The sequence below is a fragment of the Acanthochromis polyacanthus genome, chromosome 7 (genome assembly GCF_021347895.1).
Source record: "Acanthochromis polyacanthus isolate Apoly-LR-REF ecotype Palm Island chromosome 7, KAUST_Apoly_ChrSc, whole genome shotgun sequence".
NCBI lineage: Eukaryota > Metazoa > Chordata > Actinopteri > Pomacentridae > Acanthochromis > Acanthochromis polyacanthus.
This window is the reverse complement of record NC_067119.1, coordinates 42,945,446-42,968,816: the sequence shown is the minus strand read 5'-3', so window position 1 is coordinate 42,968,816 and position 23,371 is coordinate 42,945,446. Positions and strand designations below refer to the sequence as shown.

Sequence of the window (23,371 nt, the reverse complement as noted above, 5' to 3'; positions counted from 1 at the left end):
CCCTCAGTCAGCTGGGACAGACTCCACCCCCTATGACCCTGATGATGGATGGATGGATGGATGGATGGATGGATGATGGATGGATGGACCGATGGATGTCTTTTTGAGACTGCTATTGGTACACTGCAGGTTACAGATGAAAATACTCAGCCAGGGTGTTGACTGCCTGTTTCACTCCTATAAAAACACTATAGTGACACACTGACATGATATAAAGCTTAATTTTCACCGGAGAAGGTCTTTACACCATGAAAAGTGAAGGATAAGGACTGAGGAGTGAGAAGCTGAAAAAGCAGAATGTGTTTCAGTTAATACTTGAACATCATTCTTTCATTAAGTGTTCTGCATTTACATGTTTCCCTACTGTCAGCTGCTTGTCAAAGATACCATGCAGTCACTGAGCAAAGAAAACACTAGAATTGCACAAATGCATTTAATAGATGGTACCATGATGAGCACAGACAAAGTAGCCGATCACACACTATCATTCAAAGGCTAAGAAATGTCCTTATTATTGAAAGAAAAGCAGTTTTTTCAATGAAGATAGCATTAAATGAATGATAAATCCAGTCTAGACATTGTTAATGTGGTAAATTATATAAACATGAAATTGTCTGGGTGACCCCAGACTTTTAACGTGTACATATCATGTATCTACACTGTGTAAAACCTGTTAGTGCACAGTTGCTATCAGTGAAGTCCTACTAACAAACATTCCTACAAAAGTCGAGTATTCAGTTCAGTAGAGCTGGGGTTTTGACATCAATGACTCTAGTTTATATTGTCCTCACAGGGCTCATATCTCCAAATAAAGCTGCATTTAATCTATAGCTGTAATTATTACCACAGCGAAGTCCTGGGGCAGAGCAGTGTTAGTGGTTTGGTCTCTGGGCATACAGTATAATGAAACTGCGGTGTGTGGGTTCATGATGGGAAACTGAAGGCAACAGGGCAACACACAGAGGGTGGAGGTTAGATAGAGGGGTGGTGGTGGTTAGATAGAGGGGTGGTGGATAGATAGAGGGGTGGTGGTGGTTAGATAGAGGGGTGGAGGTGGTTAGATAGAGGGGTGGTGGATAGATAGAGGGGTGGTGGATAGATAGAGGGGTGGTGGATAGATAGAGGGGTGGAGGTTAGATAGAGGGGTGGTGGATAGATAGAGGGGTGGAGGTGGTTAGATAGAGGGGTGGAGGTTAGATAGAGGGGTGGTGGATAGATAGAGGGGTGGTGGTGGTTAGATAGAGGGGTGGTGGATAGATAGAGGGGTGGAGGTTAGATAGAGGGGTGGTGGATAGATAGAGGGGTGGTGGTGGTTAGATAGAGGGGTGGAGGTGGTTAGATAGAGGGGTGGTGGATAGATAGAGGGTGGTGGATAGATAGAGGGGTGGTGGATAGATAGAGGGGTGGAGGTTAGATAGAGGGGTGGTGGATAGATAGAGGGGTGGAGGTGGTTAGATAGAGGGGTGGAGGTTAGATAGAGGGGTGGAGGTGGTTAGATAGAGGGGTGGAGGTGGTTAGATAGAGGGGTGGTGGATAGATAGAGGGGTGGTGGTGGTGAGATAGAGGGGTGGTGGATAGATAGAGGGGTGGAGGTTAGATAGAGGGGTGGTGGATAGATAGAGGGGTGGTGGTGGTTAGATAGAGGGGTGGAGGTGGTTAGATAGAGGGGTGGTGGATAGATAGAGGGGTGGTGGTGGTTAGATAGAGGGGTGGTGGATAGATAGAGGGGTGGAGGTTAGATAGAGGGGTGGTGGATAGATAGAGGGGTGGTGGTGGTTAGATAGAGGGGTGGAGGTTAGATAGAGGGGTGGAGGTGGTTAGATAGAGGGGTGGAGGTGGTTAGATAGAGGGGTGGAGGTGGTTAGATAGAGGGGTGGAGGTGGTTAGATAGAGGGGTGGTGGTGGATAGATAGAGGGGTGGAGGTGGTTAGATAGAGGGGTGGTGGATAGATAGAGGGGTGGTGGTGGTTAGATAGAGGGGTGGTGGATAGATAGAGGGGTGGAGGTTAGATAGAGGGGTGGTGGTTAGATAGAGGGGTGGAGGTGGTTAGATAGAGGGGTGGAGGTGGTTAGATAGAGGGGTGGTGGATAGATAGAGGGGTGGAGGTTAGATAGAGGGGTGGTGGATAGATAGAGGGGTGGTGGTGGTTAGATAGAGGGGTGGTGGTGGTTAGATAGAGGGGTGGAGGTTAGATAGAGGGGTGGTGTATAGATAGAGGGGTGGTGGTGGTTAGATAGAGGGGTGGAGGTTAGATAGAGGGGTGGTGGATAGATAGAGGGGTGGCGGTGGTTAGATAGAGGGGTGGTGGATAGATAGAGGGGTGGAGGTTAGATAGAGGGGTGGTGGATAGATAGAGGGGTGGTGGTGGTTAGATAGAGGGGTGGAGGTGGTTAGATAGAGGGGTGGAGGTGGTTAGATAGAGGGGTGGAGGTGGTTAGATAGAGGGGTGGTGGATAGATAGAGGGGTGGAGGTTAGATAGAGGGGTGGTGGATAGATAGAGGGGTGGTGGTGGTTAGATAGAGGGGTGGAGGTTAGATAGAGGGGTGGAGGTGGTTAGATAGAGGGGTGGAGGTGGTTAGATAGAGGGGTGGAGGTGGTTAGATAGAGGGGTGGTGGTGGATAGATAGAGGGGTGGTGGTGGTTAGATAGAGGGGTGGAGGTGGTTAGATAGAGGGGTGGAGGTGGTTAGATAGAGGGGTGGTGGATAGATAGAGGGGTGGAGGTTAGATAGAGGGGTGGTGGATAGATAGAGGGGTGGTGGTGGTTAGATAGAGGGGTGGTGGTGGTTAGATAGAGGGGTGGAGGTTAGATAGAGGGGTGGTGGATAGATAGAGGGGTGGTGGTGGTTAGATAGAGGGGTGGAGGTTAGATAGAGGGGTGGTGGATAGATAGAGGGGTGGTGGTGGTTAGATAGAGGGGTGGTGGATAGATAGAGGGGTGGAGGTTAGATAGAGGGGTGGTGGATAGATAGAGGGGTGGTGGTGGTTAGATAGAGGGGTGGAGGTGGTTAGATAGAGGGGTGGAGGTGGTTAGATAGAGGGGTGGTGGTGGATAGATAGAGGGGTGGTGGTGGTTAGATAGAGGGGTGGAGGTGGTTAGATAGAGGGGTGGAGGTGGTTAGATAGAGGGGTGGTGGATAGATAGAGGGGTGGAGGTTAGATAGAGGGGTGGTGGATAGATAGAGGGGTGGTGGTGGTTAGATAAAGGGGTGGAGGTGGTTAGATAGAGGGGTGGAGGTGGTTAGATAGAGGGGTGGTGGATAGATAGAGGGGTGGTGGTGGTTAGATAGAGGGGTGGAGGTGGTTAGATAGAGGGGTGGTGGATAGATAGAGGGGTGGTGGTGGTTAGATAGAGGGGTGGAGGTGGTTAGATAGAGGGGTGGTGGATAGATAGAGGGGTGGTGGATAGATAGAGGGGTGGAGGTTAGATAGAGGGGTGGTGGATAGATAGAGGGGTGGTGGAGGTTAGATAGAGGGGTGGAGGTGGTTAGATAGAGGGGTGGAGGTGGTTAGATAGAGGGGTGGTGGATAGATAGAGGGGTGGTGGTGGTTAGATAGAGGGGTGGAGGTGGTTAGATAGAGGGGTGGAGGTGGTTAGATAGAGGGGTGGTGGATAGATAGAGGGGTGGTGGATAGATAGAGGGGTGGAGGTTAGATAGAGGGGTGGTGGATAGATAGAGGGGTGGAGGTTAGATAGAGGGGTGGTAGATAGATAGAGGGGTGGTGGTGGTTAGATTGAGGGAAGGAGGTGGTTAGATAGAGGGGTGGAGGTGGTTAGATAGAGGGGTGGAGGTGGTTAGATAGAGGGGTGGTGGTGGTTAGATAGAGGGGTGGTGGATGGATAGAGGGGTGGAGGTTAGATAGAGGGGTGGTGGATAGATAGAGGGTGGTGGTGGTTAGATTGAGGGAAGGAGGTGGTTAGATAGAGGGGTGGAGGTGGTTAGATAGAGGGGTGGAGGTGGTTAGATAGAGGGGTGGTGGTGGTTAGATAGAGGGGTGGTGGATCGATAGAGGGGTGGAGGTTAGATAGAGGGGTGGTGGATAGATAGAGGGGTGGAGGTGGTTAGATAGAGGGGTGGAGGTTAGATAGAGGGGTGGTGGATAGATAGAGGGGTGGAGGTTAGATAGAGGGGTGGTGGATAGATAGAGGGGTGGAGGTGGTTAGATAGAGGGGTGGTGGTTAGATAGAGGGGTGGTGGATAGATAGAGGGGTGGAGGTTAGATAGAGGGGTGGTGGATAGATAGAGGGGTGGTGGTGGTTAGATAGAGGGGTGGAGGTTAGATAGAGGGGTGGAGGTGGTTAGATAGAGGGGTGGTGGTTAGATAGAGGGGTGGTGGTGGTTAGATAGAGGGGTGGAGGTTAGATAGAGGGGTGGTGGATAGATAGAGGGGTGGTGGATGGATAGAGGGGTGGAGGTTAGATAGAGGGGTGGTGGATAGATAGAGGGGTGGTGGTGGTTAGATTGAGGGAAGGAGGTGGTTAGATAGAGGGGTGGAGGTGGTTAGATAGAGGGGTGGAGGTGGTTAGATAGAGGGGTGGTGGTGGTTAGATAGAGGGGTGGTGGATCGATAGAGGGGTGGAGGTTAGATAGAGGGTGGTGGATAGATAGAGGGGTGGAGGTGGTTAGATAGAGGGGTGGAGGTTAGATAGAGGGGGTGGTGGATCGATAGAGGGGTGGAGGTTAGATAGAGGGGTGGTGGATAGATAGAGGGGTGGAGGTGGTTAGATAGAGGGGTGGTGGTTAGATAGAGGGGTGGTGGATAGATAGAGGGGTGGAGGTTAGATAGAGGGGTGGTGGATAGATAGAGGGGTGGTGGTGGTTAGATAGAGGGGTGGAGGTTAGATAGAGGGGTGGAGGTGGTTAGATAGAGGGGTGGTGGTTAGATAGAGGGGGTGGTGGTTAGATAGAGGGGTGGAGGTTAGATAGAGGGGTGGTGGATAGATAGAGGGGTGGTGGTGGTTAGATAGAGGGGTGGTGGATAGATAGAGGGGTGGAGGTTAGATAGAGGGGTGGTGGATAGATAGAGGGGTGGTGGTGGTTAGATAGAGGGGTGGAGGTTAGATAGAGGGGTGGAGGTGGTTAGATAGAGGGGTGGTGGTTAGATAGAGGGGTGGTGGTGGTTAGATAGAGGGGTGGAGGTTAGATAGAGGGGTGGTGGATAGATAGAGGGGTGGTGGTGGTTAGATAGAGGGGTGGTGGATAGATAGAGGGGTGGAGGTTAGATAGAGGGGTGGTGGATAGATAGAGGGGTGGTGGTGGTTAGATAGAGGGGTGGAGGTTAGATAGAGGGGTGGAGGTGGTTAGATAGAGGGGTGGAGGTGGTTAGATAGAGGGGTGGAGGTGGTTAGATAGAGGGGTGGTGGTGGATAGATAGAGGGTGGTGGATAGATAGAGGGGTGGAGGTTAGATAGAGGGGTGGTGGATAGATAGAGGGGTGGTGGTGGTTAGATAGAGGGGTGGTGGTGGTTAGATAGAGGGGTGGAGGTTAGATAGAGGGGTGGTGGATAGATAGAGGGGTGGTGGTGGTTAGATAGAGGGGTGGTGGATAGATAGAGGGGTGGAGGTTAGATAGAGGGGTGGTGGTCGTTAGACAGAGGGGTGGTGGTTAGATAGAGGGGTGGTGGTGGTTAGATAGAGGGGTGGTGGTTAGATAGAGGGGTGGAGATTAGATAGAGAGGTGGTGGTGGTGGAGGTGGTTAGATAGAGGGGTGGTGGTTAGATAGAGGGGTGGTGGTTAGATAGAGAGGTGGTGGTTAGATAGAGGGGTGGTGGTTAGATAGAGAGGTGGTGGTGGTTAGATAGAGGGGTGGTGGTCGTTAGATAGAGGGGTGGTGGTTAGATAGAGGGGTGGTGGTCGTTCGATAGAGGGGTGGTGGTTAGATAGAGAGGTGGTGGTTAGATAGAGGGGTGGTGGTTAGATAGAGGGGTGATGGTTAGATAGAGAGGTGGTGGTTAGATAGAGGGGTGGTGGTCGTTAGATAGAGGGGTGGTGGTTAGATAGAGAGGTGGTGGTTAGATAGAGGGGTGGTGGTTAGATAGAGGGGTGGTGGTTAGATAGAGGGGTGGTGGTGGTTAGATAGAGGGGTGGTGGTTAGATAGAGAGGTGGTGGTTAGATAGAGGGGTGGTGGTTAGATAGAGGGGTGGTGGTTAGATAGAGGGGTGGTGGTGGTTAGATAGAGGGGTGGTGGTTAGATAGAGGGGTGGAGATTAGATAGAGAGGTGGTGGTGGTGGAGGTGGTTAGATAGAGGGGTGATTGTTAGATAGGTGATTGTTAGATAGAGAGGTGGTAGCTAGATAGAGGGGTGATGGTGGTTAGATGGGGGGTGGTGTTAGATAGGGAGAGAAACTGAGAGAGAAATTTTGCAAAGCAATTCTATGAACATATTCACCTTATTCAGGAAGTGAGGCAGGGCGGCGCCATTTTTGAGAGTGACTTCCGGTTGACCGTCTTCGCACTACAACAACATCGAGTCCTCTCGCTACTGTAGCTACTTTTAAATGTTCTTTTAAGCAATTTTAACATGTTTGGCATCAATTGCGCTGTCCGTGGGTGCCACAACAACTGGGGAAAGATGAAGCTTTCTCTCTCTCAGAATTGTTTAGAGCACAGAAAGGTTAGATCTGAATGCTGCGGACCAGCTCATGGCTATGTAAACACACAGCTTGCATTGATCACTGTCAGCGCAGCTACAGCGATTCTACCAAAGTTCAGTTTTCACTAAAGACCTAGCCGTGCCATCAGTGAGGTAAAAGATACTCTCTGCTATTTTGAAACGTTGTTATGACTGCGGTTTGGTCAGAATCAGTTTTTTGTTGCTCCAGGGAATTAGCATTAGCTTGTGACAGGGCTAATAACACAGTAAACCGCAGGAGCTGTTTCAGAAATGACAATAACAACCTACGTTTGCACAACCACATCGTATATACATGAATCAAATAAAGTTTTATTCCAATCAACATACCTTCCATAATATCGCAGCAGTGTGACTGCAGGACCGTCCCAACCCAGCGATACAGGAGCATCCCGTGGTCTCCACCGCTTCATCAGCTGTCACCAACACCCACCATGTGTGAGGTGGTACTAGCCTGACTCGGACTGACATTAGCTTTAAGAAACGTATATTCCCATTCTTGATGTAACAGAACAGCGCCGACTTTACTACTGTGCAAATATTGATAGGCTTCAGTGCTCTTATAATTCCTCATAGCTGAGCGATCAACGCCAAGAGACAACACGAAATAGTTAAAAATATCGCCATACATGACTTGTGGCCACTTTTCATGTCATCCTCCCACTCTGTAATAAGTCGCGAATGCGGCAGACTTGATCCATTTCTGTTTTTTAAAGAGGTTTTCGTTTCTTCCCACATCACTTTCTCAGTTGTAAACACCGCCATGACCGAGTTACTGGAAGTGCTACTCAAAACAGGAAGTCCCACCCGTTGGAAAATGGGTGGAGCTGAATAAGGTGAATACAAAGGAATAGTTTGTTTGAAGTGTTTCAGTCAGGCTTCAGGATGCATCATAGCACAGAAACAGCTCTAGTGAAAGTTAATAATGATCTTTTCATAGCATCAGATAATAGTCTGGGGCCTCATTTATAAAACATTGCATAGGATTCATACTAAAGTTTGCGTACGCCTATAATACGAAAAGGGCGTATACCCTTCACCCCTGATTTATAAAACTGTACATAAGCACAGCTGCACGCAATTTCTTTATAAATCACACACCAGCTGGAAGATTGTACAGGTGGATCCACCTCACATTCCGCCCACAACACACCCACATTTTACCATGAATGGTCAATGCAAAGTAACTCATGAATGTATCTGTATATAAATAAGCTGCTGATCCACGGCATTTCACGCAGCGCCCCCTGCAGTCTTTTCCCTGCTGTGCGTCAGGATGAATGAATCATGTGTTGACCCAGGCCACCCTGCCACTAAATCTGTTATGATCATGTCCGATGTACAAATAATTTGTAAATTGATTGAATGTACGTTTTTTTCGGTTCACATAGAGAAATTCATCTTCACTCGGGGGTTGTGGTGTGAAGCATGTGTGTCTGTACAGGGCTGATTAATGGTTGGACGTTCATCCCATTCGGCCGCATATGGATAAATAAACAAAATTCTTTACTTTTTTTTGCCTTTTTACTGTGATAGTTGCAGTGAAGAGTGACAGGAAATGGAGAGAAGAGTAGGGGGAAGACATGCATAAAAGTGCCGCGGGCAGGAATCAAACCCGGGCCACTGCGTCGGAGACCACCCCTGCAAATGGGTCTTCTGTTTTCCCCGATGAGCCGTACGGGCGCCAGGTGATCAGTAAACAACATTATTTAATAAAGATCACCGCACCAGCCCCAGATGTGGACCGGCCCTTCGGTCAAACGACCAAATGAAATAACGTTCAATCCGCCCCTGCTGATATATGAACATAGTTCTGCAAATACAGTCGTAGGCCGAATGGCGCACTATATGAACATCTACAACAATGAGGGTTTATGATTATCCGGCTCTACAAGTCTAATATGTGATAACAATAAAGGTTTGAGATCAATCTGGTTTCAATTCACCACTTCACCCTCCGCACTGCCGTTCCCTCTGTCTCCAAAATGTGCTTAAGCAAGAATCAAAGTTGGCGTACCGGTGCGCACATTCTCACGCCAAGTTTGTTTTAGAAATCACAATGAACACAGCGTACGCCACTTTCTACGCAAAGTTTGTGATTTACGCCCTGTTTTGTGCGTAAGCAAGCATCAAGAATCAAGGTTGGCGAACCGGTGCGAACATTCTCACGCCAAGTTTGTTTTTATAAATCACAACCTTTGCGTAGAAAGTGGCGTATGCCACTTTCTAGCCCTGTTTTGTGCGTACGCAAGCTTTATAAATGAGGCCCCCTGGTCTCTAGACTTGTTTTGTTGGACCTTAGTGCCGCATTTGACACCACTGACAGCAAACTTTTATTTCAGCGTCTAGAACATTGTATTGGCATTAAAGGGACAGCACTGGACTGGTTTAAATCCTACTTATCAGACAGATTCCAGTTTGACTCTTCTGAGGATAGTAAGGTTAATCATGGAGTCCCTCAGGGTTCTGTCTTAGGACCAATACTGTTCACATTATACACACGTGGACAAAATTGTTGGTACCCCTCAGTTAAAGAAGGAAAAACCCACAATTCTCACTGAAATCACTTGAAACTCACAAAAGTAACAATAAATAAAAATTTATTGAAAATTAAATAATCAAAATCAGCCATCACTTTTGAATTGTTGATTAACATAATTATTTAAAAAAACAAACTAATGAAAACAGGCCTGGACAAAAATGATGGTACCCATAACTTCATATTTTGTTGCACAACCTTTTGAGGCAATCACTGCAATTAAACGATTTCTGTATTTGTCAGTGAGCGTTCTGCAGCTGTCAACAGGTATTTTGGCCCACTCCTCATGAGCAAACAGCTCCAGTTGTCTCAGGTTTGATGGGTGTCTTCTCCAAATGGCATGTTTCAGCTCCTTCCACATATGTTCAATGGGATTCAGATCTGGGCTCATAGAAGGCCACTTTAGAATAGTCCAACGTTTTTCTCTCAGCCATTCTTGGGTGTTTTTGGCTGTGTGTTTTGGATCGTTGTCCTGTTGGAAGACCCATGACCTGCGACTGAGACCAAGCTTTCTGACGCTAGGCAGCACATTTCTCTCCAGAATGCCTCGATAGTCTTCAGATTTCATCGTACCTTGCACACTTTCAAGACACCCTGTGCCAGATGCAGCAAAGCAGCCCCAAAACATTACTGAGCCTCCTCCATGTTTCACCGTAGGGACAGTGTTCTTTTCTTCGTATGCTTGGTTTTTGAGTCTATGAACATAGAGTTGATGTGCCTTACCAAAAGCTCCAGTTTGGTCTCATCTGTCCAAAGGACATTCTCCCAGAAGCTTTGTGGCTTGTCAACATGCATTTTTGCAAATTCCAGTCTGGCTTTTTTATGAGTTTTTTTCAGCAGTGGTGTCCTCCTTGGTCGTCTCCCATGAAGTCCACTTTGGCTCAAACAACGACGAATGGTGCGATCTGACACTGATGTACCTTGGCCTTGGAGTTCACCTTTAATTTCTTTGGAGGGTTGCTCTGGGCTCTTTGGAAACAATTCCAACGATCCGTCTCTTCAATTTGTCATCAATTTTCCTCTTGCGGCCACGTCCAGGGAGGTTGGCTACTGTCCCGTGGGTCTTGAACTTCTGAATAATATGAGCCACTGTTGTCACAGGAAACTTCAAGCTGTTTAGAGATGGTCTTATAGCCTTTACCTTTAAGATGTTTGTCTATCATTTTTTTTCGGATGTCCTGGGACAATTCTCTCTTCGCTTTCTGTTGTCCATGTTCAGTGTGGTACACACCTTTTCACCAAACAGCAGGGTGACTACTTGTCTCCCTTTAAATAGGTAGACTGACTGATTATGAGTTTGGAAACACCTGTGATGTCAATAAATGACACACCTGAGTTAATCATGTCACTCTGGTCAAATAGTTTCAATCTTTTATAGAGGTACCATCATTTTTGTCCAGGCCTGTTTCATTAGTTTGTTTTTTTCAATAATTATGTTAATCAACAATTCAAAAGTAATGGCTGTTTTTGATTATTTAATTTCAATAAATTTTTATTTATTGTTACTTTTGTGAGTTTCAAGTGATTTCAGTGAGAATTGTGGGTTTTTCCTTCTTTAACTGAAGGGTACCAACAATTTTGTCCACGTGTGTACATGCTTCCTTTAGGCAATATTATTAGGAAGCATTGTATTAATTTCCATTTCCTACTACTAAATTCAGATCAGACTGAAGTCATTGGAATTGCTTTCAAACATCTTAGAAACTCACTTTCAAAGCAAATAGTTACTCTGGATGGCATCACATTGGCCTCCAGTTCTACTGTGAGGAACTTGGAGTTAAACTCACACATAAAGCAAGTCTGTAGACTTCCTTTTTTCACCTGCGAAATATTGTAAAAACAGGAACATTCTGTCTCAGAGTGATGCAGAAAAATTAGTTCATGCTTTTGTTACTTCCAGGCTTGACTATTGCAATTCCTTATTATCAGGATGTCCCAATAGTTCTCTCAAACATCTACAGTTGATCCAAAACGCTGCTGCCAGAGTACTGATGGGAGTCAGCAACAGAGATCATATTTCTCCTATTCTGGTTTCTCTTCACTGGCTTCCTGTTAAATCTAGAATAGAATTTAAAATCCTTCTTCTGACATATAAAGCTCTTATAACCGATCGACATCATATCTCAAAGACCTGATAGTACCATATTATCCTAGTAGAACTCTTCGCTCTCAGATTGCAGGCTTACTTGTTGTTCCTAGAATTTCTAAAAGTAGAATGGGAGGCAGAGCCTTCAGTTATCAGCTCCTCTCCTGTGGAACCTGCTCCCAGTTTGGGTTCTGGAGGCAGACACCCTCTCTATTTTTAAGACCAGGCTTAAAACCTTCCTTTTGACAGATCTTATAGTTGGGGCTGACTGGGTGACCCTGAGGGGTCAACTGGAGTCTTCCTCTTGGACGTCCCTTAGTTCTGCTGCCATAGGCCTATAGGCTGCTGGGGACCTCTCTGGATGCACTGAGCCCTTCTCTATCTACCTTTACATTTAATATATATACTGTTATTGCATTACACTAACTCTGTTTCTCCCTGTGCTATTTCTCCGAGTGTTCCTGGTCCCAGAGCTGGATGCTTCAGATCTGTGGTTGCTGTCCCACCAGCTGGTCCAGTCTCCATCATGTCCACTGTGGGATGCTGCTGCTGACCTTCCTCCAGCCCTCTGCTTCCAGCTGCTCATTTCCACCAGTCTAACCCTAACCCTAACCCTTTTCCACCAGTCTGCTCTGCATCATCCTCACTATACCTGATATGCTCTTCTACATACTGTTTGAATTTTACTACCAGCTATATATGTAGTAGATTTAATACCAGAGCTGTACACCAGAACAGTAAGCTATGAATCAGTTTACATGTTAGCTTCTATTTGTATCATCTGTCTGATCATACATGTATCCAACTGTGTGTTCTATGTTCTTTGTTCCCCACTCCTCTCTTCTCCCATCCTTCCCCCTCTACCTCTTCTGTTCCTCTCTACCTCCTTCCAGCAGCAGATGTTCTCCCACATAAAGAGTCGGGTTCCGTTCCAGGTTTCGTTCCCTGTTAAAGGCGTTTTTCTGCCACTATCTCCTTAGGGCTGCTCTGGGGGTTCACATGGGTTCTGTAAAGCGTATTGAGACAATTTGACTGTAATTGGCACTATGTAAATAAAACTGAATTGAATTGAAAATTGGTGATGGTGGTTAGGTGGGGGTGGTGGTTAGACTCTGGGGAGTGATCCATCAGACCCCTTGGTTTTGGTCAGTCATCCAATGCTAAGATGTAACTTGTTGCTCCAGGTTAAAATATGATTGTGTTTTTAGAACCATCTGGAATGTTCAGATCTTCTATCATTAGATGTGATAAAATTTGCAGATCATTTCCTTTTAATATTAGTCTTTCTATCCATGGAGAGATCACTGATCATGACATTCTTATTCGTCACATTTACCTCACCATAAACTGCTGTCAGTAGAAATATCCTTTCATGATTGTTTAAAGAAGATACTCTGGAATCTGGAAATATCAGAACTAAGATGATGGGATCCTGTGTGACACAGAAACTGGAAAAACTATGAATCTACTGGAACTAAATGTGACTATTCTATCCACTAAACTGTAGACATACAGGAACTTCTTTTCAGGAAGAGGAAAGACAACTGTTTGGCAGGGTTCACATGGTTTCACTTTGAAAACAGCCTTGATTGAATTTAATGTAAAAGAGTCTTCGCAGAGTTTTAATTCTTTAACAATGCTTAGAAGAAAAAAGTACTTTAGCTTATTTTAGAAGTTTATTTAAAGAGTTACTTGAAATCTCAGGAGTGCCGTCATTTAACTTCAAGGTTCTTTAAAAAACCTCGAGTTACAACGAACAGTTTAATAAGTTCTGAACTGGACTGAATAGAAATTAGAAAGATTAAGTTGAATTAACATAAAATAATGAAAGAGACATTCCAATAAATTATTCAAACATAGATTGTTATTATAAAAGCCAACTTTCCATTCAGTCCCAGCGGGTCACTGATTGCTTTAGATCGTAATTCCTGCCCTCATATAGAAGTGATTCTAGTGAGTTCCATTCTGTCAACTTTTAAAATTTAAAAATGAGGAAAAGAGTATGAGACAAACAAGTGGTTTTAACTAATTGTGTGGCCAATTTTAACCGATAATCTTTGCTGTTATTTCTGGAAAAACATTAACGTTGAGGAAAAGACACCATCTCCTCTTTTAAACAGAAACAATCTGCTCACATTAGAGTCTTAATGGGCCATCAACCACAAATCCATTTTCCATCCCATTTACATTTCTGCAACACTACAGTCCTCAGTTACAGTAAATGAAAGAGCTCATCTTAAAGCTGCTCACTATTAGTTTAAAGCACAATGAGCACAGAGAGGATGTGAGCTAGAACAGGAAAGGATCTAACGGACCACTGGAGCATTAAAAAGTTCAAATAAAACATCTTAAAGCCAGAGCAAAGGTGAGCAGATCCATCAGGTTACAGTCTGCTGCCTTCCTCTAGAGCCACACAGCTCAAAAACATTTAAAGAACCCCCATAAAGCACTAAGGAGCTGTGTGGAGCTGCTGCTGACCCTGGGGTCTCTAAACTTGTGCTAAAAGTGCTAATGGTTGCCCAACCCTGTCTCTGCCATCCCATAGCTTCACAACTCTGCACACACAACAACAATATGCAGAGCTGTGGATGATGACACCCCCTCCTTTGTGGGAGCTGCTGAATATTTCATACCATGGAGGTCTGAGGAGACAGACTGGCCGTTTCTTCAGCAGGTTAGAAGTGTGTGAGGACATGCTGGAGGACAGGGACAGAGGACAGCAGGCCGGGAATGGACCAGAGAAGAGACAATGAACAAGGAAAGATCAAAGAGGAGAAGCAGGAATGTGGAGAGTAGATGGTGTAACAGATTTCCTCGTCCCAGCAGCCTGCTGCCGTCTCATTCTCCTCTCCACAGGCTCACACTGCTGGTTCTGCCTGATAGGATGATTTGCCACTTCATTACTAATTGATAATCGCTGGAGAGAAACACTCATTAGTCCAAGTGCTGAATAGTGCAGCGAGCATGCTGACATTTCCAGTCTCTCCATAATGACTGTGTTGATGTTGGCAAATCCCTCTTCTCTTATCACTGCAGACGCAGGCATTGTGGAGAAGAGATGTAGACACAGATATGGACGGCTTTAAGTTCCAACACTAACCATCTTTTACTAACAGCCAGATCTCTAATGATTCTATCACTGAGATCTCTGTAGTCAGTGGATTAAAGAAGCAGTGTGTTCTTTGATTAACAAACTGAAGACAATGGAGAACGTAACACTTGTTGTCTTCATTTTGTTTGAAAACTGTCACTGAAATTCATTAATTTCCAATTAGTTCAGAACATTGGTTATAATTAAGACTTTTTATCAGCTGCTTATGAAGAGGAATGAGGTCTAACAACAACACAACTTTCTCTGCCAAACTCAAACCAGATTTTGCAGCAGTTGTGGGTGGATGTTAAATAATTTTTCACTAGGAAATGAACCAGAGCTTCTGCAGCAGCTGATCCCCTGTTTACCCAGCCCACATACCAGAAGAACACTAGTTAGGCACTGGCCCCGGCTTCTGTAATGGCAGGCAATTATATTTTTCTGCCAGCACATTTTTCAAGCCCAGAGTTCAAACGGACAGAGAACGAGTCTTTAGTTCACACTTCAGAAGACTCTCTGATAGCGTTCAGTCTGAAGAACAGTTACTGTCAGAGTTTGTTCATTCTAATTACGTACAGTCCAGACATGGTTTAAAGCCTTAATACTGTCCCTTTAACATCACTGCTCTTCTAACTGCACACTGATCTCAGCACAGTGTCAGTTGTTCAACTTCTGAACTCAGACCAGTTATCTTTAGCATCTTCTCCAATGAGAGGCCGGTTGCTTGTTGCTCTCAAACACATCTGTTTCTAAATGTTGAGTCAATTAAATGTGGCACAAACCAAAGTTTTTCCACCTCCATAATGAAGCATTTTTACTGCTGGGAATCAGTGCTCCAGGAATACAAGCGACAAACAGTGAAAAATGCATTACTTTCTAGAGAAGTAGTGCTCCACACCCACAGAGAAAGACTCTCTGTGGGTGTGGAGGATCGTCTTCTTCAGCCTTCATGAAAGACAGGACATGTCGTGAAGTAGGGTGAGATTGGAAGCACGATATTCTGGATGCTCTGGGAGTAGAGGTGTATAGATACAAGGAGAAGTTCAGCTAAGTTCCTGCAGCTCTGATTAACATGGAAATAGACAGGATTTTGATTTAAGTGGTCACTATGAAGGAAATGCTGATTACACCTTGTAAGGACTATATAATAATAACACAGCTGGTGTTTAGAATGAGTAAGTTTCCTATAAACCTGTCTGTTAGAGGTAGGACATCTCCCAGTGATGAAGATTCAGTCTATAGAAGAAGTGGATTAACTGTGAAGACTCTGGCTGGCACAAGGAGAGCCTGTTGTTGGAGGAGAAGACAAAGGTAAAGCAGGGATAAACCTCCATGGCTTTATTTCTAGTAGATCAGAAAGCAGTAAACCCTGCTGGCCTGTTGAGATCCAGGAGATTTACTCTGACATCAAAGTTTCGATCTCAGAGTGAGACTCCAGCGGTTGTTTCTTGTTCGGCCGGTATCCAGGCTGCTAGCACTACCTCTCACAGCCTGACAACAAATCCTTCTATCTCCTCACTGATTTGGTGTTTCTTTGCTGTCCAGCTTTGTGTCCTGCATCGTTGCTGGCTGAGGCTCAGGAAAATGGAAAGCGATCTAGTCTTTGTGACAGCTGTGCTGGCAGTAATAAAGACTGTGGGCGAACAGGTGAAAAGTTGTCTGTTGTCACTTTCAGACTCACCATTTGTTTAATCCACCGTGTTCACCACCATTCAAAGAACTGACAGCTGCTCAGTGAAAACACTGCTACTGCTTTGACATTATAAAGCCGCAAGACACAATGCTGTGTTTGAATTTAATCAGTTAATTAGGTTTGAAAGATGAAGCTGAATTTTGTGAATATTTTGTATCCCATCATGACAGACTAACACGAAGCAAAACTGAATGCAGTCATTTATGACATTACAGCATGGTTCCATCCTCTCCCCACCATCAGATACCTTTTCAGTAAGTACAGGTAGAGCTGCACCACATAGAAGCAGACAGCATAGATTCTGCTGCTGTTTTCTCCCTCAGGGTTCAGAGTTTACTTCAGGTATAAGCGACCCTGAAGCCATTCTGATGGAACACTGCATTCCTTGTTAGCAGTTAGGAGGCCTGAAGGACTGGGAGGAGACCACGGGAACCAGGCTGTCCTCAGAGCTACTGGGAAGCAGAGACGTAAACATCCTGTTACCAGCAGTCAGGACTGTTTGTCTTTTAGCTTTCAGTGGAAGTGTGATGTCCACGCAGACCTCAGCCTGCTGGAGCTCATACGCCACCAGAGCGTATACTCTCTGCCCTTTGTGTAGGACCAATCATTTTGGAGGGAAAATGAGACCTGCTGCATGTGTACACTCTGATTTACCAAAATACCTGTGATTCTATCTAAAGGTTGTTCTGAAGCACGTCTCTCAATTCCACCAGGCAGAATGTACAGACTGACTTTCTGAAGGAGAACACTGAAGCCACTCATGAGCTTCACAAAGTCCAGAGATGCAAACATTCAAATATAAAACTGAACAGAGCCACACAGAAGCCAAATAATTAGAAATACCATCATTAAATGAGTATTAGTCTAAACAACGATAACCGGAACATCTGTGGTGGACACTTGGACTTCAGAGCAGATCTCTGACACCATTTACAACCCAACTGCAGCTCTCCAGCCTTAACTAGAGGACACTGCAGTGAAACCTCCAGAGAAAGTAACACATGGACCAAATGCTTAAAAGCATTCAAAGCTGAAAAGCATTTAGACATGATGAAACAAGTCTGAATGCTTTGTTTTCTCGATTCATCAACTGTGTTATTTTGTTACTGTTTCTCTACCTGTCCTCGTCTATCTCCACTCTGCTGCTCTTTCCTCTGTCTTTCTGTGCCTTTTCTCTCCTGTTTAACATCCTGTTTTATAAAGAATCTTTGTAAAACCTGTGTTCCTAACACAGTAATATGTTTTGATACGTTTGCTCCATCTTCCAAATCATTACTGCTTTTTCTGCTTGTTTGAATCCTCTGCTCTTCATTATCAGCATTCAATGTGGAACAATCTAATTTATAAAATAATGTACTAAACTTCAGCTAAAGCGTGTGTGGTGTTGTTTCTGTTTCAAGTCATGTTATTTTCTGAACAGATGGATTTTAAGTTGATAGAGTGGGTAGATTTAAGAAACCTGGAAACTCATGATTAATCACCAATGGTAGGCGGTGAAAAAAATGAAAGAAACTATTTAGAAACACTAGTTCTCTTTAGCGCTGCACAGTGATCAGTGGTTAGTACTGTCGTGTCACACCTAGAAGATCCCTGGTTCGTGTCCCGGCTGTCCTTGGAGGGCTGGCAAACAGGATCATGCACCACTATTCATCGACAGGACTGCAGTGAAGAAGGTCAGCAGTGTGAAGTACTTGGAGGTTCACACTGATGAAGACCTAACTACAAGCACTAACACCTCAGCAGTCCTCAAAAAAGCTCAGCAGTGGCTCCACTTCCTCCACAAACTCAGAAAAACAGGCCTCCCTACCACACACCTCACCACCTTCTACAGAGGCACCGTTGAAAGCATCCTGACCTCTGGCTTCACCACCTGGTTCAGATGCTGCAGCATGAAGGACAGAAAACAGCTCCACAGGTCAGGACAGCCAGCAGAATCATTGGCGCCCCACTCCCCAGCCTGATGGAGATCTACCACCATCAACAGAGACACCTCCATCATCATGGACCCGCTCCACCCCTCCCACCACATCTTCTCCCTTTTGCCATCAGGGAGGAGATACAGCAGTATTAGCTGCAGAACTAGCAGGAAGCTGAAGAGCTTCTTTGCTCAGGATGTGAGGCTTAATGGACAGTCCTCCATCCCCACATACAGCCACACCTTAATGCACTTCAGAGAGACTGGATTGTTTGAGTGATTTAATTATTCTTTTTTATCAGATTTGATTGTTATTTATTTGTTTCTTATGATGTCTATATTTTAACATGATGAACACATTTATTGATGTTTTTATTGCACTGCAGCCACTGGTCAAGAAACAAAATTTCGTTTGCTTGTGTATGAAAATGACAAGAAATCTCTTTTAACCTTTAATCTTCCTGGGATCTTCCTGCATGGAGTCTCCATGTTCTCCTGTACATGTGTGGCTTTTCTCCAGGTTCTCCAGCTTCCTCCCACAGTCCACAAACATGCTGAGGTTAACTGGTGATTCTAAACTGTCTGTAGGTGTGAATGTGAGTGTGATTGTTTGTCTCTATGTGTAGCCCTGTGACAGACTGTTACCTGTCCAGGTGAACCCTGCCTTCACCCTCAGTCAGCTGGAATAGACTCCACCCCCATGACCCTGATGATGGATGGATGGATGATGGATGGATGGATGGATGGATGGATGATGGATGGATGATGGATGGATGGATGAAGGCTGATAGATGGGTGATGAATGGATGATGGATGATGAATTTATGTATGGATGGATGAAGGATGGATAGATGGGTGATGGATGATGGTTGGATGATGGATGGATGGATGATGGATGGATGGATGGATGATGGACAGATGGACGGATGGATGATGGACGGATGGAAAATGGATAGATAATGGATGGATAATGGACAGATGGATGATGGATGATGGATGGATGTATAATGGATGGATGGATGGATGGATGATGACGGATAGATGGATGGATGATGTATGGATGTATGGATGATGGATGGATGATGGATGGATGGATGGATTATGATGGATGATGGATTTATGGATGGATGGATGAAGGATGATAGATGGGTGATGGATGGATGATGGATGATGAATTTATGTATGGATGGATGAAGGATGATAGATGGGTGATGGATGGATGATGATGATGGATGATTGATGGATGATGGACAGATGGACGGATGGATGATGGACGGATGGATAGTGGATAGATAATGGATGGATGGATGATGGATGGATAGACGATGGATGGATGCATGGATGGATGATGGATGGATGGATTATGGATGATGGACAGATGGACGGATGATGGATGATTGATTGATGGATGATGGATGGATGGATGATGGATGGATGATGGCTGATGGATGGATGGATGATGGATGGATGATGGATGGATGTATCTCTTAACTTAAAATGGTTAATGATATTTATTTATTTAAACGATTCAGACTAATTTCTATTTAAAAATTATAATATGCTAATACATTATAACTGTAGAAAAAGGGACTAAAAGACAGAATTGCGAGCGGTGCATATTCACAGCCATGGATTAAATGGACTGTTCTCGGCATAGGCGTCCTGTATTCAAAAAATCACCAATGTGACAGAGCTGAACTGACCGCAGCCGTTCCGTCTGACCTCCACCAGCCACGGTACACTTCAACCAATCAGGCCTTGAGTTAGGGGCCCATGTCCAATCAGCTGTGAGGACTTGTTTCTCCCATTGGGTGCGGTCACGCCTCGATGCCCTTTACAACACCTCTGGGCTCCTTCTGCTCTTCTGGCAGGCGGCCCTCCACCAGCTGGAATAATACTGGCTAATTGCTATTGACATATTGTGACTGGGAGACGACAGGCTGGAACGTTCTCCCTCCGCCTCGCTAGAACTAACAGCTTGTGACATCCTCGTGGACTCCACAAGGATCAAACTGACACATGCAGTCAACAGGGTTCTTCTTAGTCCTGCAGAGGAGCACTTAGAGTCCAAGATGTACCCCAAAATAAGGCTGCACTCCATCAATGATCAATATATCACAATCTACACTGTCTGACAAGACATCAGTCAGTAGAATCACCACAACCAGCCTTCATAGGAGTAACAATGGTTGTATTAATGCAACTGACAGATATCTTCAAGGACTGACCTTTACAAGTACAAATATTCTGACATTACAGCTGTAGGAGGAGATTCTGGCTCTCTGTCTCATTAACTGCTACACACAGCAGACAGCTATATATAGAGAAAATAAATAATAACCTCACTTTTCTGCAAAACTAATTGCTAGTATCTGATTGGGGTCATAATCTTTAAAGGTAAGCTTTCGTTGAGTGTTGGTGTAGCAGATTTAAAACGTGAAGGAGCAGCACAGAAACCAGCACCAACCTTTCATCTCTCCCATGTCCAGGGTCTTTCCCAGCTGCTCCAGCAGATCTGCCCTGGCAGCGTTCTTCTTGTGCTTTTTGCCGTCGTAATGCTGCTGAGCCATGCCGGGGTTGTTGAACCAGGCGTTGCATAGCTGGCAGTAGCGGTCTGAGTCACGGCGCTGTCGAGGGGAGGTCATGGGAGACGTTTCTGGAGAGCTCTTTACAGGACTGGGAGACGCCTCTGGAGGGGAAAACACACAATCAGACTAACATGCCTCAGTGATCCACTGGCATCATTGCTATTGGGAATTTGAACACTGCTTCCAAGAAACTACAGCTTTGGTCACAATATTTACTGTTACAATGATTTAAAAGAGACATAATCATTTACTGTGTGAATACACTACTGGTCAAAGCTTTAGGATCACTTAGAAGTGTCCTTGTTGTTGAAAGAAAAGAAGCTTTTCAAATGAAAATGACATGAAATGAATGATAAATCCAGTGTAGACATAGTTAATGTGGTAAATGACTATTGTAGCTGTAAACAGCTGATTTTTAATGGAATATCTCCATAGGGGTACAGAGGAACATTTCCAGCAACCATCACTCCTGTGTTCTAATGCTACATTGTGTTAGCTAGTGGTGCTGAAAGGCTCATTGATGATTAGAAAACCCTTGTACAGTTATGTTAGCACATGGATAAAAGTGGGAGTTTTACTGGAAAACATGGAATTATCTGGATGACCCCAAACTTTTGAATGGTAGTGAATAGATTAAAAAATGTATTGAAGTTGGTGTTTAAACAGGCATTAAGTGAAAGATTCTCTATTTATAGGTTAAAAAAAACACAACTACTACCATGAAATGTTTACAACTGGTCTGTACAGTGAAACCCTGGGACAACATGACAGCAAACCCATGATGTTAGATGGTGAAATGAAAAACTTGTTTTGTGGTGGGCATCATGGACTTTATTGTTGTAAGAGGTACAGAAGTGTACTGCATCCATCAGACTTTAAAAACACTAAATTATCCAGCCAATCACAGGTCTATAATTATACATAATTACGGTTATCTGATAATTATGAGAAAAGGTCTTTAATCTCATAAATATAACATACATGGTTGCACTACCTGATTTAACTCTCTGTTATTTCCTTTTTGAGAGACCTGATGCCATGATAAATGTTTGATGACTATAGTGGCATTGTTATTATCATTATTATTATAATTACTATTATTATTATTATTATTGGGTTAGTATATTCCCCTACAGTCTGCAATGAGTTGAAAACATGAAGGTATTATCCCATAATAATGACATGATTCCCAGTTTCTGTCACAGTGTTTTCAGTGTTTAACTGGGTGGAGGTGACGTGTTGAGGAACTGTAACGGCTGGGTGGTTTTCTAATGATCACTACTACCTGAGGAACATCCATCCTGCTGTTACATGTTTGTGTTTATCTTTTATCATGACATGAAGTTGGACGCAGTAAAAAGCTGGTGGAACTTACCGGAGAATATGGCAAATGGAAAGTGAAGAACTGCTGAATAATAGATTAGATTAAATGTTTCAATTATAGCATTTCTTTAGCATCCCGATAATGTGGCTAAGTAACCTAAAAACACAGGTTGTCTTTTTAAAGTGTAGAGAATAAAGCTGTAATGGATGAGCAGCAGAGACGGTCCAGCTTTATAACAGCAGACTGAGGCTCTGCTGCTGAAGCTGTTATCTGCATTAAATGCCTGAAGAGGAAAACCTAAATTCTACTTGGCAAACGGAATAAAGAGCCTGCTCTTCTTGGGGCTGACCACTTGTGCCTTCATGCATGGATGACAGCATTAACCCTGAACGAGCACCGAGCGCTCCCCGACACAAAACGCCACGATCAACTTAATCAGTTTTAACACTCCAGTGCTCGGCTCACCCCAAGTCAACACTTAGCGTTGTCCCATTACGTTCCATTACACCAGTCAACATTTCAAAGTGGCAACTCAGTGAAAACTATCAGAGGGGGAGCAGGGAACCTAACTGTCAGCGCTTTGTTCTTTGTTTGGAGTTGTTCTGCCTTCAGTCAGACAGAAATGAGGCAAAGGAAGAGAAAGTTTACCGCTGCACTGGACGTAGGATTTGAATCTGGATGTGTGGTTCTAGGGTGACCTCTCCAGCTAATAGGCCAGTGTAAACTGTCAGACTTCATTTAATCCCTGCAGCCGCCTCTGCAGCAGGCCAGAGGTCAGCAGCACAACAGCAGCTCTGGAGCTGAAGGGATTTAAGGCCTTGCTCGAAGGACGACGTCTCTCTGAAGGGAGAATGGACTCTAACCATGAAACTTCACAATAAAGGAGACCTACACGATTCTCCCAGTCAGGAAAAAGAACAACAAACAGAGAACTAATAGCATAATCCTCCATCAGAGCTGTTTAGACATACAAGACTCAACCTGAAAGCAACAACAATAAGATTCAGGCAATTACCTGGCTGAGCAGAGGCAGGCCTGGCACCATGAAAGAACTGAAAGGAGGTGAAATATTTACTGTTTGTGGAGAAAACAGAGGAGTCAGAGAACAAAGGAAGGTAATTACAGCTTCCATACAGCTCTATGCACCAAACTGCATTCACAGTCCTGAGAAGAGTCTTATTTCATAAACAGCTCAGCTTAGCAGAAAAAAGTGAGAATTGGGGGAAATGACTTTCCTAACAGCAGCTCAGCATTTACTAATTAACACATTACAGCACGTCAGTGGCAATGCAAAGGAATGAGAGTCGGTGCACAAAGCAGATAATCAGATAAATCTACTGGAGAATAACCATAACCATGGATGATGGAGCCCCTGTGTTCTGCTCTGACAGTGCTGATGTCCTGACTGTAGTCTGACCTTATGAGGCAATTATTCAAAGAAGATCATTTTAGCAGCAGAAACTAATTCTGTGACATTTACAGCACTGATCCAACCCAG

At 44.7% G+C, this 23,371-nt stretch overlaps 1 protein-coding gene across 5 annotated transcripts in view; it reads right to left on the bottom strand.

Moving 5' to 3' along the window:
- zmat4a (zinc finger, matrin-type 4a) overlaps positions 1-23,371 on the bottom strand; it is a 268,548-nt gene that overhangs the window by 84,563 nt on the left and 160,614 nt on the right. For all 5 annotated transcript variants that reach the window (XM_051951378.1, XM_051951379.1, XM_051951381.1 and 2 more), the window contains one exon: positions 20,429-20,650. In XM_051951378.1, coding sequence (XP_051807338.1) covers positions 20,429-20,650 — 222 coding nt within the window. The remainder of the gene's footprint in view (positions 1-20,428; positions 20,651-23,371) is intronic.